The 18,251-nt window shown below is 38.9% G+C and overlaps 1 protein-coding gene across 2 annotated transcripts in view; it reads left to right on the top strand.

Annotated features, from left to right (window-relative positions):
* DARS1 (aspartyl-tRNA synthetase 1) overlaps positions 1-18,251 on the top strand; it is a 64,604-nt gene that overhangs the window by 11,986 nt on the left and 34,367 nt on the right. For both annotated transcript variants that reach the window (XM_040971513.1, XM_040971514.1), the window contains one exon: positions 7,134-7,236. In XM_040971513.1, coding sequence (XP_040827447.1) covers positions 7,134-7,236 — 103 coding nt within the window. The remainder of the gene's footprint in view (positions 1-7,133; positions 7,237-18,251) is intronic.

The raw sequence follows: 18,251 nt of genomic DNA, 5'->3' as shown, positions 1-18,251 counted from the left end.
GTGCATTTGCAGGGAGCTGAATCAGAAATGGAGTAGCCAGGACTTGAACCAGTACCCATATGGGATACCAGTGATGCAGGTGGCCCCTTATTTTTGTATTTAAAATGGCTACCTAATATAGCACTTAGTGTTCTAGCATTCCTCAGCACGTGAAGGCTATGCTGTTCCTTGTGAAAATACCTGTGTTCAATATCGTCTTTGTTTCAGCTTGAGGTACAGTGTTTTTGGCTCTGACGTACATGTTAATGACTCAACATCTGCCAAATAAGCTACCTTTAAAAGGAAACACACAAAACAAGACCATGTGTTTATTCATCGGTTAATGAAAATGAGGATTATAGGCTTGAAAGAGGAAACCCTATATTTCCCCTAGGAACAGTATTTTTAAAAAAAGATTTATTTGTTTTTGAAAGGCAGATTTACAGAGTGAAGGGGGAAGTGGGAGAGTGTCTTCCATTTACTGGTTTACTTTGCAGATGACCAAAATGGACAGTGCTGAGCCAGTCCAAAGCCAGGAGCCAGGAGCTTCTTCCAGATTAGCCCATGTGCAATCAGAGGCCCAGGGACTTGAGCCATCTTCTGTTGCTTTCCCTGTTCCATAAGCAGGTAGCTGGATTGGAAGTGGAGCAGCTAAGACTAGAACCAGCACCCATATGGGATACCAGTACTACAGAGAATTAACTTGTTAAGCCGTTTCACCTGGCCCTGTGGCAATTCAGTAATTAAGTGTTATGGCAACTCAGTGCACATAAAGTGAGCTTGTGTAATTATGGTAGTTTATAAGAATGGAGATGGAAAAACAAAAATAATCTTCCAGCTACTGGATCACTCCTCCAATGGCCACAGGGCCAGAATTGGGCCTGTCTGAAACCAGGATCCAGGAACTCCCTCTAAGTTTCCCTTTTGGTTGCAGGGTACCAAGGATTTGAGCCATTCTCTGCTGCTTTTCTTGGAGGCCAGGGGAGGGAACTGGATCAGCAGTGGAGCAGCCACAACTCAGATCAGTGCCTGCGTATTCCACTTCTAAACCAGCTTTCTGTTGCCCCAAGTAAGGACTAAGTACTGGGCCCTGCCACCCATGTGGAGATACGGATGGCATTCCTGACTCCTGATGAAGCCTGGCTGTTATGAGCATTTAGGGAGTGAGGCAGATGAAGGGGCTCTCCATATTTCCCTCTGTATTACTCTACCTTTCGCATAAGTAAGTGAATCTTAAAAAGTGAGATGGAGAATCTGCTCCACAAAACCAGGGCTGAGACCCAGAACTCAATCCAAGCCTCCCACACCTAGGTAGAAGGGACCTGAATGTCTGTTCTGTCCTCCAACGCCTCCTGGGGTGGGCATTAGCAGGGAAGTGGAGTGGAAGCAGAACTGTAACTTGAGCCAGATGCTCCAGCGTGGGATCAAGTATCCCATTTGGCATCTTTTTTATTCCTAAACAGTTATCTGTTTGTTTTTAAAATTGGTTTATTTATTTGAAATAGTTATGGAGGTGGGGGAAGATGACAGAGAAAGATCTTCCATCCAGTGGTTCACTCTTCAATGGCCGCAACATGTGGTGCTGGGCCAGTCTGAAGCCAGAAGCTAGGATCTTCATCTGGGTTTCTCAAGTGGGTTGCAGGAAGCCAAAGACTTAGGCCATCATTCTTGCTCTTTTTCAGCACATTAGCAGAGCCAGTTTGAAATTGGGGCAGCTAGAACTTGGAACTGGGGCACTTTCGGGATGCTGGTGTCGCAGGTAGAAGCTTCACCCACTACAGATGGCAGGTTAACCCACTACACCAGAATGCTCCCCACAGGTCTCACAGTTTATCTCCTCTGTTCTGCCAAAATCTTTCTTTCCCAAAATAACCACTGTTGTCTCTTGTGGTTCCTACCAGGAAAAATGTATTAATAAGTATGATCAAATCCTTTGTTTTTAGAGTTTGCATAAAATAAGAATTATAAAAACGCTGCTCCTAGTTATTTCTTAGTGAATGTTAGGTAGTTCTTTGCAAAACACTGAAGTAAGCAAATCATGCCGTGAATGTAGTATGTCACCAAATAGAACCAAAAATACACTTTTTAAAAGAAGATTTATTTTTATTGCAAAGCCAGATATACAGAAAGGAAGATCTTCTGTCCGATGAATAATTCCCCAAAGTGACTGCAACGACTGGTGCTGCGCCAGTCCGAAGCCAGGAGCTAGGAGCTCAGAGTTCTTCTGGGTCTCCCACATGGATGCAGGGTCCGAAGGCTTTGGGCCATCCTCCACTGCCTTCCCAGGCTACAAGCAGGGAGCTGGATGGAAAGTGGAGCTGCCAGGATTAGAACTGGCTCCCATATGGGATTCCAGCACGTTGAAGGTGAGGACTTTAGGCGCTAGACCACCACGCTAGTCCCAAGTTATTTTAATACTACAAGAATGAACTTCAGTCTCAAAAGTACTTTAAAGTGCTTGAGACACAGAAAGCTTAGGTGCCATCATATTGATCACATGTTCCACTGACAGACTACATACAAGTGAAATGAGTGATAATAGAAATTCATTTTTATACAGATAACATTTTTTAGAATGTTTATTTAGAACATTTTCAACTTTTACTTAACCTTTTAATGCCCACTCTCCAGTTCTTCAAAAACATGGTGCAAGTGTACCCCACCGATAACAGTTTATGAAGTGTTTTTATTCAGTTTATTCAAGCATCAGATTCATAAAAATCTTTGCTCATTTTAGGAGTGAGTGATATGTTGTTATTGCTTCAACTTGCTTTGTTTTCGTTAACTTTTTTTGTGTGAGTTTGTGCTTTTCTTTTTCCTTCAAATTAGCTGTTTTGGTGTATTTTCTATTTATTGGAAATCTCAGTATTTTCTCATAAATCTTAGAGATCTGCATGTATTAAAGATAGTCTTATATTTCCTCTTTTAAACTTGGAATGTGTTGTTCCTTAAAAGTATAGTTTAATATGCAATTGCATTTTTTACTCTGTTTTCTTCTTTGTTGCTTTTTAATTTGCTAAATTCTTAAAGGGTAATACATTTTCTCTAATAGGATCTAGTCTTTATTCTTTCTTATGCTTGTGTGTGTTGGTATATTTTTATGTACCATATTGGTTTATAATATAACATGGTTACAGTACTGGTCACTTCTTTGCTCCTTTCTGCCCCATCAATTGCCTACTTTTAAAATGAGAAAAGATTTCATTTTTATAGGATAATATCTAATATACACACTAAGCATTTAAAGGGAACAGTGAACATCCTTCAGTTCCCTTGTAAGCATTGATTTTGTGATTCCTTTTCCTTTTAGGCATGTCAGATCCTAGGGGTGCATTTCCCCGCGTGTTAAACCTCCTAGAGCTTTGCGAGTTCTACTTCTCGTGGTGAATCTTGAATTTGGCCAAGATTTTCTTTCAGTGCTTACATTTTCTCTATACCTACAAGTACTTCTCCCTTTAAAATCTTTTTCTCAGTAAAAAAAAAATATATTATAGAGAGTATGGAAAAATATAAAAAACAGAATAATTCCTTGGTAATTTCGCTATCTTTTTGTAACCACAGCTTGATATTTTTGCCCAATGCAAACATAATATAAATGTAACACAAAATTGGAATTATACCTCATACATGGTTTAGTCATTTCCTTTCTTTTTTTTTTCTTCCTTTTTTTTTTTTTTTTTTTATTACATTGCATCATGAGACAGTTTTACAGGCACTTGGATTCCCAGTCATTTCCTTTCATGAACTGCTCTGTCATGGGTGTCTACTATTTAATTTGTGTTTCCAGTACTCAGCATGAGTTTTGTACAGAGTCATCCCATTTTGAAATAGGAATAATAATCAGTCCTCAAATAAGTAGCCATTGGTGATGACACTATTAATAATAATCAATCCTAATTGATTTGGATCTGTCTTGACTTTAAATGTATCATATGCTCTTTAGAATTACAAAAGAAAACCTCATGAGTAGTATACTGACATTTTCTCCATTTTACAGATGAAACACCAAGATACATGAAGTGGCTTAATAATTTTATATTAGGCCCCTTTATTGGAAGTGAGAAGATAAATTCACAGGCCTTTTCACTTCAAAGTTTTTACTCTTTACTAAACCCATCCACTAAATGTTATACCCTGGTGCTGACTTACAGTCTGTTTTCTGTACTTACCCTTTGTAAGTACGTAAGTGCTTTAGTGCTTCCAGTTCTGTCAAGGTCTTTGTGTTGGATTAAAGATTGTTTGGCTTGGCTGCCTCTCTCTCCACTGTCAGAGAGAGTAAAATATCCTGATTAAATCATGACTTGGGCTGGTGCTGTTGTGAGCACATAACCCTCCTTTTCTCACTAAGTGGGGGAATGTCAGACTGTACTTGGAGTTGTAGATCCTAGGATAATGTCATTTTGATCCATCTGCAAGTTTCCCTGGGCTACCAACCTTTGCTCATCTAGTATCTTAAAATCCCTTAAAGTTTGTTTAACACATTTCTTCTATTTTAAGATTTTGCTTTCTGAGTCATTCACACTTCAGAGGAAAAGAGAAAATTACTGTCTCTTTAGTGGCAAAACGTGTCAGTCACATGACTGCAAGTTAGTAGATGGAGTTGGCACTTTGCAGCATTTTTAACAAATCATGATATCTGATTTGCATTTCAAAATAACATGTATTTGAACAAGTAACTATCATTTGCATGCATTTTTGCTTTTTTAGTAAGGATAATTGTCAGCATAAAAGCTAATTCTCAGTTTAAAAATTAACATCTTTTGATATTTTCTGAAGCAGTCTAGAGAAAAAAGTGATATTGAGGAAATTTCGCTAGTTTTTGTGAGGAAGTAGTTTCTCAGAACTTGATCAGCGACTTTAAAATGGTCTGTTTTGGTGGCCAGCTCAACAACTCAGTTGGCTAATCCTCTGCCTGCAGACGCTGGCAGACGGTATTCTGGCAGTTCCACTTTCCATTCAGCTCCTTGCTTGTGGCCTGGGAGGAGTGGAAGATTTCTCAAGCCTTTGGGATCCTGCATCCATGTGTGAGACCCAGAGGAGGATCTTGGCTCCTGGTTTCAGATGGGCTCAGCTCCAGCCTTTGTGGTCATTGCGGACTGAACTAGTAGATGAGAGATGTGTATGTGTGTTTCCTTTTCTCTTTATAAATTTGATTTCCAGTTAAAATTTTTTTTAATCTGCTTTTAAGGAAAAGGGATTGACAAAAGGATATATAATGACTGAAGTCTATTATGAATACTGTTTTTCAGAAGGTTTTAAAAAATGGCAGTTCAGGTCCAGCATGATAGCTTAGTAGCTAAATCCTCACTTTGCATCTGCCAGGATTCCATATGGGCAATGATTCGTGTCCCAAATGCTCCACTTCCCATCCAACTCTCTGCTTGTGGTCTGGGAATGGCCCAAGGCCTTGGAACCTTGCACACGTATGAGAGACCTAGAAGAAGCTACTGGCTCCTGGGTTTGGATCAGCTCAGCTCCGGATGTTGCAGCCACTTGGGGAATGAACCAGCAAATGGAAGATCTTTCTCTCTGTCTCTCCTTCTCTTTGTAAATCTGCCTTTTCAATAAAATAAAATAAATAATGAAGGAAGAAAGGAAGGAATGGAGGAAGGGAGAAAAAAATGGCAATTCTTTGTGAAAGGAGGAGGCTTCAAAGCTTAAGGAAAGTTTTTTTGCTTTGTTTTGTTTTGTTTTAGTACATAGGCAAAGTAGGCGTTTGGAGTCCAAGAGACTATAAGTGAGAAGGAGACATTTAGCTTAGTTATTAAGTCACGAATGTACCATAATACAGTACCTGGTTTCAAATTCCACGTCTGGATCTTGATTCCAACTTATTACCTGTGCAGCCTCTGGGAGTTGGCACTGATAGCTAAATAATTGAATTCTTGCTACGCACATAGGATATCTGGATTGAATGCCTGGCATGCAGCTCTTGGCCCTTGTAGGGGTCATTGCAAGACACTTGGCACTCAGTATACGAATTTTATGAAACTGAAGAATTAGGAATATGATAAAGGAAAAAAATAGAATACCATAGAAAACATCCTGTTAATAACTCAAGAAAAATGCTCACTCTGCAAAGTACATTGTGTTAGAGCTCTGCGGGTAGACCAGCCCCTATAACGTTTGTGTTCTTGTTTTTGAGCACTTTTGTGGTTGTGTCAATGAAACTTCCATAGAAGTCAGGTTGTATTGCTGGTAGAGTATCCTTCATAGTTTTGAGACTGACACCACGGTATAGTACTTGTGGCATCAATGTTCCATATGGGTGCCAATTTGAATCTTAGCTGTTCCACTTCTGATTTTGCTTCTTGATGATTCACCTCAGAAAACAGCAGAGGGTAGTTCAAGTGCTTGGGCACCCAGAAGAAGCTCCTAGCTTCAACCTGGCCCATCCCCAGCTGTTACGGCCATTTGGGGAGTGGGCAAGTGGATGAAAGGTCTCTTTCTCATGTCTCTCTCCTTCTCTCTCTAACTCTGCCTTTCAAATAACATCTAAAAAAAAAAAAAGGACTAGTCTAGACTATACTAGAGTGCTTAAGTTACTTTAAATTTGTTTAATAAATCATCTCAGTGATGGGGCCTGCATGATGATGTAGCTAGTAAAACCACGGCCTGCGGTGCCAGCATCCCATTTGAGTACTGGTTCAAGTCCTGGCTTGCTCTGCTTACAATCCAGCTCACTACTAACGGCCTAGGAAAGTAGCAAAAGATGGCCCAGGTCCTTGGCTCCTGCCACCAAAGACACATATGAAACTTAAACCTGGTTTGGCCTGGCCTGGCACTATTGTGGCCACCTGGGAAGTAAGCCAGTAGAAGGAGATCTCTCTCTCTCTCTTCTCTCCCTCTATGTAACTCTGTAATAAGTACATTTGTAAAATGAGTAAGTAAATAAAAATAAATAGTGCAATGACAAAATAATTTTTTAACTTTACTATTTGTTTTTGAAATTAGTAATTGGTCTGTGTTTTCATAAGAGAAGTGCTACTTACAGTCTTAAGTTGGGTTTCTTTAAACCTTGTAGGTTGAGTGTGAATGTTTTGGCTGTGGAAGCTGGATGAATACTCATCTGATTATGGTAGATTCTGGCCCAATTCTGTAAAATTTGAAGAGCCATATCCTTAATACACACACTTGTGTTCTTTCTTCTTTAGGGAAGCAGTGCTTCTTAGTCCTTCGTCAGCAGCAGTTTAATGTCCAGGCTCTTGTGGCAGTGGGAGACCATGCAAGCAAGCAGATGGTTAAATTTGCTGCCAAGTAAGTAAGCAATTATATCCTGTTGTCAGAGTCAACAATGGTGGGAACTAAGACTCCCTAGGGTTTGGACCATTTTCATACATTAACATCAATGCTTCGTTTGTATAAAAATGTAGTTATTTAAATTGTCAGTTCAGTATTGCTGAATACATTAAACTTACAAAAGACAAAATATGGAGCACAGGCTTGAAATTCATTTGGAATTGCTGAAGCAGCACTCTCCACAGACAAGTCAAATTTACTTTCAAGTAGGGTAACGAAAGCCTGGCTGTCTCAACACAACAGAGCAACTTTATTTTGTTGTTTGTTGAGCTTCATTTCCTCCCTCCGTCCCCTCCACCCCTCTGCCCTCCCCCTGCCAGTTTTAGATTTGCATATTGAGCAACAAGTTCCCTAACTGAGTAATAAAAGTATATAAAATTAAGGAATCCAGTTTGCAAAGTGTTTCCTCTGGAAAGAAAGAAAACACATGTTCTAATGTGTTAGAGCTTTTAGCTTTGACACCAAACGGTTTAGGGAAAAGATAAAACTTGCCTTTCTCCTTCAGCTTTGCCATCTAACTCTGAGTTCCTATACAAGTACTTTGTTTTGTTCAGCTTGCAAGAAGCAGGATGTTGAAACAGAAAAAAAGAGTGTTTGTGAATGCCGGGGCTGAAAGGCAAAAGAGTATTTCACTTAGTAGTTGCTTTTGTGGCTCATTTAGTTGGCATGTGAGAGAATACTTCTTGGAAACATGGAATTTTTCTAAAAGAAAAGCTTGTTTTGGTACAAAATTTTTTGAAATCCTTTTATAGCCTTTGCATGAAACACATTTTCCATGAATATTTTGAAAGAACACTTGTATTTCTTAGTTTTTTATTTTCATAATGGTCAAAGAAGACTTGAAAGACATTTTAAGTAATAGAATACTTCATCAGTGTAAATTTTTTTAAATTCAATTGAGTTAATGGTGTATTTTTTCTAAGAGCTATTAAAAGTCTATTTTATTTGTATCTGTATTTTCAACAATGGAGTGATAGAGATAGAAACATGAATTTTAGAATTAGAAAAAAAATTGATCAAATTTGACATCCTGATTAATGTTTGACCCTCTTTTTACCTCTGTCATAGTGTTCCCATATAGTGTTTTCAAAGTAACTGGCTTTGGTTTAGAAATTTATCATATTGAATGTTACTGTATCATTGTAAGACTTGTACTCATGTCTCAAAACTATATTGTCATGAAATAACAGCAATGTGTTGATGAGTTCAGTAGTGTTAGTACTACTATCACCGTAGCCCTCCTCTCTGTGACACATAGTCCTGCACCCAGATAGTGCCACCTTCGTGTCTTCTACCGTCTCTGCTGGTAAATAGATTTGCTTGTTTTCATCTCAGTCATTGAGGGTGTCCGCTTGGAGGGTGCTTTTGTCACCTAGCATTTTAAGGTCAGTGCATATCCTGTGAAGTGGGGGACACTCATGAGCTTGATTGCAGGAAGTAGACTTTATCTAAAGAGATTACCTTCTGTAAAGAAAAAAAAAATGACTCTGGAAACTGCAGACATCTGTGGTAAATTCTACAGTAAATCTCCTAGAAAAACCCAGTCTCAAATCAACAAAGAAATCTTTGTTTTTGGTTTTTTTATACATTAAATTGATTCTGAAAACTAATATATAAAACTGACAGTTTTATAGAGCATATATTTCTTCCATTACTGCATCAGAACCTTAGTGTTACATTAAAAAAGAAGGGATTGTAATATAAAATTCTTGTAAAAATCCTACTTGCCCATAATATTCACTGAGACAGTTCTGTTCACGGTGAGCAGTCAATCTACTTGAAGTAATCCACAAGTAAGTTACTCTTTATTTCTGATCTTCTCAGAAACTGAAATTTGAGTAACAAAAATGGACTTTATCAAATTAAACCAAAGCCTACTAGCTGGAAGAGTTACTTGCATAGTCTCTCAAACAGAGCCTGGATCACTGTGGCCTCATGATACTTTTAAAAAGGCATACATTCAATTGTGATCATAAAGAGATAATCTTCCAAATAAAAAATTAGATGATTCAGCCTTAATATCATATTTTCTGAAATGGAACTCAATCAAGATCAAGATGTAATTCAAATTTAACAATTTGTTTGTGACTTGGAGTTTTTTGTTTTAACAAAGAGCAGATAGCTATTTTTAGTACCTTAGAAGAGCAGACTTAGTGTGGTTAGTAATGTGTGAGAAAAGATTGAACTGTAACAAATTATAAAGTCTTGGACCGGTTATATACAAGCAAATGGAGCCAATTTCAACAATAGATTTAACATGTGGTACTCAGATTATAATTATTTAACTTTTGGCTCTAGTATATTAAGGAATCAAGCTTGAGTAATTAAAAGTAGGTGCGTAATGGTTTTTACTAGCTTGTGAAAAAGAAAAATTCTCATGACTGAATTTGTGATGATAAATGATGACTTTTTTTCTGGTAGATTAATAATCTGATTTCCTAGGAATATGATTTCATACTCCAGAAAAGTCAATAAATTTGTCTTTTGAATGTAATTGTAGTCTAATTTTTGGTTCTGAAAGCTTGACCTTGATAGTCACATCTCCTTTCTGGTAGTCAGCAGTGTGACAGTTCAAAGTCCCATTTTTTAAATATCTTTTAAAGTGTTATTAATTTATTTACTCAGATAAGTACCAGTACTTAATATCTTCTGAACTGTTATTTGTTCATTTACTCACTCAGAGATAAACACAGTTCCTAGCTGCTGACTCACTCCCCAGATGCCTACAGTACCTGGCTGATAGAGAACTCCCATATGGGTTTCAGTAACTTAGTTACTTGAGCCACCTGCTGCTTCATTGGGTCTACATTAGTGTGAAGTGGGAGTCTGGAGCAGAGGCAGGTGTGGAATCCAGGAACCTTAATATGGGACACAGGTCTAGTTCACAAAGGACTGGTTTTCTTTTTTTTTATTAATTAATTTGTTTGAGAGACAGAGTTACAGAGATAAGAAGAGACAGAGAGAGAGATCTTCCATTTGCCATTTTACTCTCTAGATGGCCACAATGGCCGGTGCTGGGCCAGTGTGAAGCCAGGAACCAGGAGCTTCTTCCTGGACTCCCATGTACATGCAGGAACCAAAGTACTTGGACCATCTTCCACTGCTCTCCCAGGCACGTTAACTGGGAGCTGGATCAGAAGCCTAGCAGCAAAGGCGCAAACCAGTGCCCATATGGAATGCTGGTGGAAGCTTAGCTCACTATGCCATGGTGCTGGCCCCTGTGCGTATACATTTTTAGGAGCCTGGATATTTTCTAGCTATGTTTATATTAATTTTAGTGTAACTTTATTTTTTGGTTTATTCTGTGGCACCTTGAGGACCAGTTTGTAACTGAGAACAGCTGTGTGAATGCAGTGCTTTCGTTAGCATTTGCTCTCAGGTTTATGGTTGCATTCATATCATCTGAAGCCAAATGATACCCATATTCTGTAGAAGTGGTTTCATAGTAACTCAAATAGAAACTTATGCTGACTGACCTGTGTTACCTGCTGGTGAAGAGACATTCTGAATTCATACACATGTGTACCATTCTAGAAGTTGTACCTCAACCCTGTTTTTGTTATTATAGGGGCAGTGTTGTCACTAATAGTATAGTAGTGCTCATGCAAGGAAATATGTGTCTAATTCCAGTTTCAGTAACTATATTAGGTGTTTGAACTACATTTTGAATTTTGACATAAACAAGGAGTTTTATAAAATATCAGTGAATTGGGCCCGGTGCAGTAGCTTCTTCGCTAAAGTCCTCGCCTTGAAAGTGCCAGGATCCCATATAGGGCACCAGTTCTAATCCTGGCGGCCTCGCTTCCCATCAAACTCCCTGGTAGTAGCCTGAGAAAGCAGTTGAGGACAGCTCAAAGTCTTGGGACCCTGCACCCACGTGGGAGACCTGGAAGAAGCTCTGGCTCCTGGCTTCAGATAGATGCAGCTCCGGCCATTGCAGCCACTTGGGAAGTGAATCATTGGATGAAAGATCTTCCTTTTTGTCTCTCCTGTCTATATCTGACTTTGTAGTAAAAATAAATAAGTCATTAAAAATAATAAAATTTCAGTGGATACTTTATATAGATTGTTATTCTTGAATTGTTCTCTGGAAAATTTTGGTTAATTCTAACATCCAGTATCCTGAACCAAGCTCAGCATTAATGTGTTATATAATTCTAACAGGCGTTCTTCACATTGCTAGCCTTGAAGGCAAATGCAGATTAAATATAGAATTAGAGCTGAGTCTACAGCTTTTTCAGTAAACCAAATGTCAGCAATTTTGTCTTAGCAAGTTGATATTGTTTATCATTTTGTTACTTTCTTTAAAAATTGGTTTTGATTGTAATGTTAAAGATTGTAAGCACAAGCATTTATATTAATTTCATACTTGTAAATATAAGCTAATTTCATTGATTACTGAGAGTACCTGACTTTTTGTTCCACTAAAGAAAGCATGCCTCTTGTAGTTTCTGAACCGTCTTATGCGTATTGAATTGTACATACTTCTCACCTAGATTATTTTAGATTTGGAATTCCCAGAGTTTTGGTGCAAAGGCATGAATTCATGATTAAGTCATCCTAGAACTGATTGATTCTTTGTCAACTGATGACAAAGAGTACCTCATTGACTAAACTCACACTGCTTCTAAAGTTTCTAGTCAACTAAGCCGAGTTTTGGACTTCGGAATTTTTATTGCATGTGAAATATTTTAATATTTGAATATACTTTATAAATTAAAATTCAGTATGGTGACTGTTCTAATTTTATCTTGCCAAGGTGACTAGCATGAATTTTTATACTTTTTGTGACTCTTTTTGGTTAATATCATGCCTAAAAAGTACATTGCAGTGGTGTGGTCATCAGAACATTTGCCTGTCCTGGCATACAGGGAAAATAAGTTAGCTTATAAGAATAGCAAAGACAGGAGCAAGCTTTCCCTACCACAGGGAAGAGAGTGCTTGTGGGGCCAGCATAATGACTCCAATGGCTAATCTCCCACCTGCAAGCACCAGCATCCCATGTGGGCACTGGTTCACGTCTAGGGAGTCAACCAGCAGATAGAAGATCTTTGTCTCCTTGTCTCTATTCATCTGCCTTTCCAATAAAAACAAATAAAGCTTTTTATTTTTTTTAAAGATTTATTTATTTTTATTGCAAAGGCGGATATTCAGAGAGGAGGAGAGACAGAGAGGAAGATCTTCCACCTGATAGTTCATTCCCCAAGTGGCTGCAATGGCCAGAGCTGAGCCAATCCGAAGCCAGGAGCCAGGAACTCTTCCAGGTCTCCCACGTGGGTGCAGGATCCCAAAGATTTGGGTCGTCCTCAACTGCTTTCCCAGGCCACAAGCAAGGAGCTGGATGGAAAGCAGGGCTGCCGGGATTAGAACTGGTGCCAATATGGGATCCTGGCGTGTCCAAGGCAAGGACTTTAACCACTATACTATAGCGCCGGGCCCAAATAAAGCTTTTTAAAAACAAAAAAAGAAAGGAAAAGACCGTGCTTAGGGTTAAGTTCTAGCCGTACTCCACATTCCAGCTGCCTGCCAATACTCTGGCAGGTAGCAGATGATGAGTCAGTTAGGGGCCCCTGCCACTGACGTGGGCAATTTGGTTTGAAATTCCGTGGTTCTGGTTTCAGTCTGGCCCAGTATCAGAGGCATTTGGGGAACGAACTGGCTTATGGAACTGTCTAACTCTTTCTGTCTCTGAGGTTTTGAAACAAAGAAAATCCATACATACATACTTTTTCAAAATAAAAGCCATAATAGTTGACTATACTAAGTGTGGAGATGTGAAGTGCCTTGTTTGAGTTTTCTTGTACTTCGTGATACCCCTAATAGGGGTATTCTTTTGCTTGGTTTTCTTCAGCTTTTTTTTTTTTTAAGAATAAGGATTGAAATTTGAAATATTAGATTTTTCAAAATACTTATTTTTATCCAAAAGGCAGATTTATAAAGAGAACAAAGATAGAAGGGTCTCCCACGCGGGTGCAGGGTCCCAAAGCTTTGGGCCGTCCTGGACTGCTTTTCTCGGCCACAGGCATAGCTGGATGGGAAGCGGAGCTGCTGGGATAGAACCGGCACCCATATGGGATCCCAGGCGTGTAAGGCGAGGATCCTAATCACTTGTGCCACCGCGCGGGGCCCTGCAGGCAGGTTCTTAACTTGCTCTGCCACTACACCAGCTTTATATTAAATATTTTGACTAAGATCTTGACTGTGTGGGTCACACTGTAGTCCTTTTATAATCTTGCTGTTCTGAGATAACATAAGGGTGTTAATTCAAAGCCCTTCACAATCTAAGTCTACTTAGTCTGTAGTCTTTTAGACACTTCCTACAAGTTATTGAGAATGAGAACTAGCAGCGAATGTAACTTAGGGGCTTGTGTTTGGCCTAAAGACTCTACTTGATCCCTGCATTTTGTATCCTAGCATCTGATGTAAGTGCTGGATTAATTGCTATTTTACTTTTCTGCTCTTGTGATCCTGGTTGCAGTAATAACAGGCTGAAATGCTTAGGTCTCTTCCACCCACATGAGAGATTTGAACTGATCTTATTGATTCTACCTGCTACCCAGCCCAGTCCAGCTGTGACAGACATTTGGGGAGTGAATCAATTGGTGCAAGGGATCTCTGCTTTTCAAATAATTAATTGAAAAGCTTTTGAAACGTGGTTGCAGGGTAATAAAAAGCTTTTTATTTGGGGAATAAGTTGATGCAAAAATCAAAGAAGTGGTCCCAGCACTGTGGCACAGTGGCCAAAATCCTCAGCTTGAATGCGCTGGGGTCCCATATGGGTGTCAGTTCTAATCCTGGCAGCTGTGTTTCCCATCCAGCTCCCTGCTTGTGGCCTGGGAAAGCAGTCGAGGATGGACCAAAGCCTTGGGACCCTGCACCTGCTTGGGAGACCTGGAAGATGTTCCTGGCTCCTGGCTTCGGGTCAGCACAGCTCTGGTTGTTGCAGTCACTTAGGGAGTGAATCATTGGGTGGATGATTTTCCTCTCTGTCTCTCCCCCCTCTCTGTATATGTGACTTAGGAATAAAAAAATAAATTAATCTTAAAAAAAAAGGAATGTGGAAGTTTCCTAATCTTGAGTTGTGCTGATGAATTTTTCTCTTCTATGAAGCAGTAGTTGCTTTCCCAATGAATCACTTAATTGTTAAAAAGTACGCTATAAAACAATGGAAAGAGAATTGAAAGCTAGAGAGTTTTGTGGTTGCATTTAGTTATTTTTCCTGAATAATTTAATAATAAAAGTTTGATATTTTTGTTACTACAAACACAAAACTCAACATTCCTGGGCAGATTTAACAATTAACTGCATCTACTTTTTTTAAGCTTTTACCTTTGTTTTTTCTTACAAGCACTGCACATTAACACAGTGTTATCTTCCCCGTTCTTACCACTCCCACTGTGAGAAACAGAACACAGTCACTCAGCAAGGCAGCTCTGCCATGTGCCACCGATGTGCAAAAGGGCCACACCATGTCTGTTCTAAGAAATATTCTCACTGCAACTTTATCATCTGTTCTCCATCTCTGTTTTTCTACAAACCCCCCCATCCCACACATACCTGATTCCATTATGTGGTATGGACATTGAAATGGATCGTGTGTTGTATGTTGGTATAATGATTAATTCTAAACTTTGCTCTTGTTTTATATATCCTGCTTTTTAATGAAAATTGAGATTTTTAGATCACCTGTATTTTCATTATTGTGATAAACTCTTTAGAATCTCATTGCTCTTTATTCCTTTATTTTTATAATTACAAAGGAACCATTTGGGAAACACTGTGAGACCCATTCTGTAATATTCTATCAACGTTCAGTCTTATTTTAAAAGCATATATCAAGCAAAATGTGAATCAGTCCTGGTGGATTGTGTTGCTTAAAAAAAGCAAAAATCCTTATTTATAAATAGTCTCAGCTTAGGTTGGAAATTTGAGAAACAATGAAGCATGACATAACCCAACAGTGTGTTTAGTAGCACATTCTTTAGTGGGCCAACTAACCATTCTGCCAAAATCTGATTTAGAAAATAGTGTGCATAGAAATATATCTATGAGAGAAAGAACGTTCTAAACTCCGTTTCATTTTTTTCTGCCTTATATCAGTTTTTGTGTATGAAATGCTTGTAATTATTCTTAGTATTCTGAGAGTGCCTAAAGACTATTGACTTAATTCTCAAGAAGTTTCCATTTTACATGTTACTACCCAGAGAGACCAGACATTAAAACCTATGAACTCTCTCAGCAAAATGGGAGAAATAATGGTATTTATATGTTAATTCTACCGGGCCTTACGTTTACTCTATTCCCTCTGGCCATACCAGGTGGAAAAAAGCAAGGACTCCACTATTAAAAATATCACATCAGATAGTTCCAGCTGGGGTTTTATAATCATTTAAAAGGCAAAAAAAAATATGAGGTCACTTTTAATATCGTAAGTAGATAACCATCTTAGCATTTACTTTAGATATTAAATCTGAAGTACTTATTTTTGCCTTATTGACTAGATTAAACCTGCTAGAAATTTCTAGCTTTTTAGCATTTTCTTTAAAAGAAACATTGGAGTTTACTGTGTGGATATCTATTTTTACTAAAATTTGTCCTAGGAATATTCAATTTATCAATATACTAATTTAGAAAGTTGACTCACTAATTGGATTTAAGTGCCAGTGGAGTCTTTACCACATTACTTTAATCAGTTTGTTGGAAAGATCAATTTTCTCATGGCTGAGTGCATATATATAAAAAATGAGAGAACTGAATGAAATACTAGAGAGGCTTACAGATACAATTTCCTAGAGATTTTAAGAACAGATTCTTAATTGTGCATCTGCAATGGTTTGAGCTTTTTAAATGAAATTTGTCTGCAAGCAGGAAGATGTACTCCCAATCTAGGGCCCATGTGTCTGGGTCCTCATCTTCTGTGCATATTAATTACCTAACATTTAGCAGCTAATACTGGAGGAGTCAAGGCAGAAAAATTTCCCTTTTATCTTTTTAAATTTTTTATCGAATGCCTTTAAATTTTTGAAGACGTGATTATCCTGAGAGCAGATTCGGTTGAGTCCTGTGAAGCTCAAGCTTTTAGAAGGCAGCCCTGATGGTGTTTGTGTTTTGATTGCTATAGAAGTCAACACTAAATGGAAAGTGATAGTGACTGTATCAGGGTTACAGTTACTGGTAACAGTGTTTTAGAAGTGAAAAGTTCTGCGTATATAACACATACCCAGTGAAGAGATGTTTTGAAAATAAGATTTATATACAGTACCATTATTTGTGTATGTATTTATTTTATTTTTCTTGGTGTTAGTCATTGTGGTTACATGACTTATTGGTAGCTGGTGAGTCATAGCAGTGTTTTTCAGGCTCTAATGCATCACCTAGCTGCACACAAGTTTGCTTACCTACTTATTTCCCCTTTCTAGATCTTTCACTTAAAAACAGGTACTTTACTGCTTGGCAGGTTAGGATTTCAAATTGCCACCTAAACTGTTAGATTTAGAAAAGACCATAAAAACATTAAGGAAAAGTGTCCTTGATGTAGAAAACTATTATTTGTGGTCATGGCACTCTTGAGGGATTGAGAATATGAAGATGTGTATATGATACATGTGTTGTAAAAGAAGCTGTATTGTTGGAGAGAAATAAAGATTAAAAAGTGCTTGCTGGAGTTACAGGCTCAGTCGTAGGAATATTTATGGTATATAGTGGAGGCAAGTTTCTGTCACAAACGGTAAAGGAGAATGGCAGCTCATGAACTTCTAAAAATAAGAATGTATTATTTATTTTTCTAAGATTTACTTTTATTTGAAAAGCAGAGTTTCAGAGAGAAGGAGATAGATTTTCTACCCACTGGATCACTCCCCCAAATGTCTGCATCTGCTGCTTTCCCAGGCCATACAGTAAGACAATGGATGAGAAGCAGAGTAGCGGGGACAGAAACGGATGCTCGGATGCTTGTATGAAATGCCAGCACCACATGGGAGGCCCAGCCTGCGATGCTTTGGCTTCAACCCTGATAATGTATTATAAAAATAAAAAAATAAAATAAAAAAAAATGGGCCCCCGTGGCATGGCCTAGCAGCTGAAATCGTTGCCTTGAACCCGCTGGGATCCCATATGGGCGCCGGTTCTAATCCCGGCAGCTCCACTGCCCATCCAGCTCCCTGCTTGTGGCCTGGGAAAGCAGTTGAGGACAGCCCAAAACTTTGGGTCCCTGCACCCGCGTGGGAGACTCAGAAGAGGTTCCTGGCTTCAGATTGGCACAGCACCGGCCGCTGCACTCACTTGGGGAGTGAATCATCGGACGGGAGATCTTCCTCTCTGTCTCTCCTCCTCTCTGTATATCTGACTTTGTAATAAAAATGAATAAATCTTTTTTTTTTAAAAAAAAGAAGTGAATTGATGAGGTCAGTGTGGTGGCACAGCTAGCTATTGCTCCATCCTGTAGCCCCAGCATCCCCTAAGAACGCCAGTTTGTGACTCAGCTGCTTTACTTCCGATCCAGCTCCAGCTTCAGATCTCCTCAGCTTGAGCCACAGTGGCCATGTGGAGAGTGAGCAGGCAAATAGAAGACCTTCTCTATCTCCCTTCCCCTCTGCAAAATCTGCCTTTCAAATCAAAACATAATACATCTTTAGAAAAGAAAGGTGAGCTGATGATACATTCTCAAGTATTTAAATTTGATGCTGATTTCTGAGTATCTAACAAGTAGGACAGGTTTTTGTTTTTTTTAAGATTTATTTATTTTGAATGGAAAATCAGATATACAGAGAGGAAGAGACAGAGATAAGGATCTTCAGTCCTCTGATTCACTCCCCAAGGAGCCACAACGGCCAGAGCTGAGCCAATCTGAAGCCAGGAGCCCAGAGCTTCTTCCGGGTCTCCCACAAGGTGTAGAGTCCTGAGGCTTTGGTCCGTCCTCGACTGCTTTCCCAGGCCACAAGCAGGGAGCTGGGTAGGAAGCGGGGCCGCCAGGA

This window comes from Ochotona curzoniae, unplaced genomic scaffold (genome assembly GCF_017591425.1).
Source record: "Ochotona curzoniae isolate NIBS_2020 unplaced genomic scaffold, NIBS_Ocur_1.0 contig_2210, whole genome shotgun sequence".
NCBI lineage: Eukaryota > Metazoa > Chordata > Mammalia > Lagomorpha > Ochotonidae > Ochotona > Ochotona curzoniae.
The sequence above is the reverse complement of the archived record's forward strand: the minus strand, read 5'-3'. Positions and strand labels throughout refer to the sequence as shown.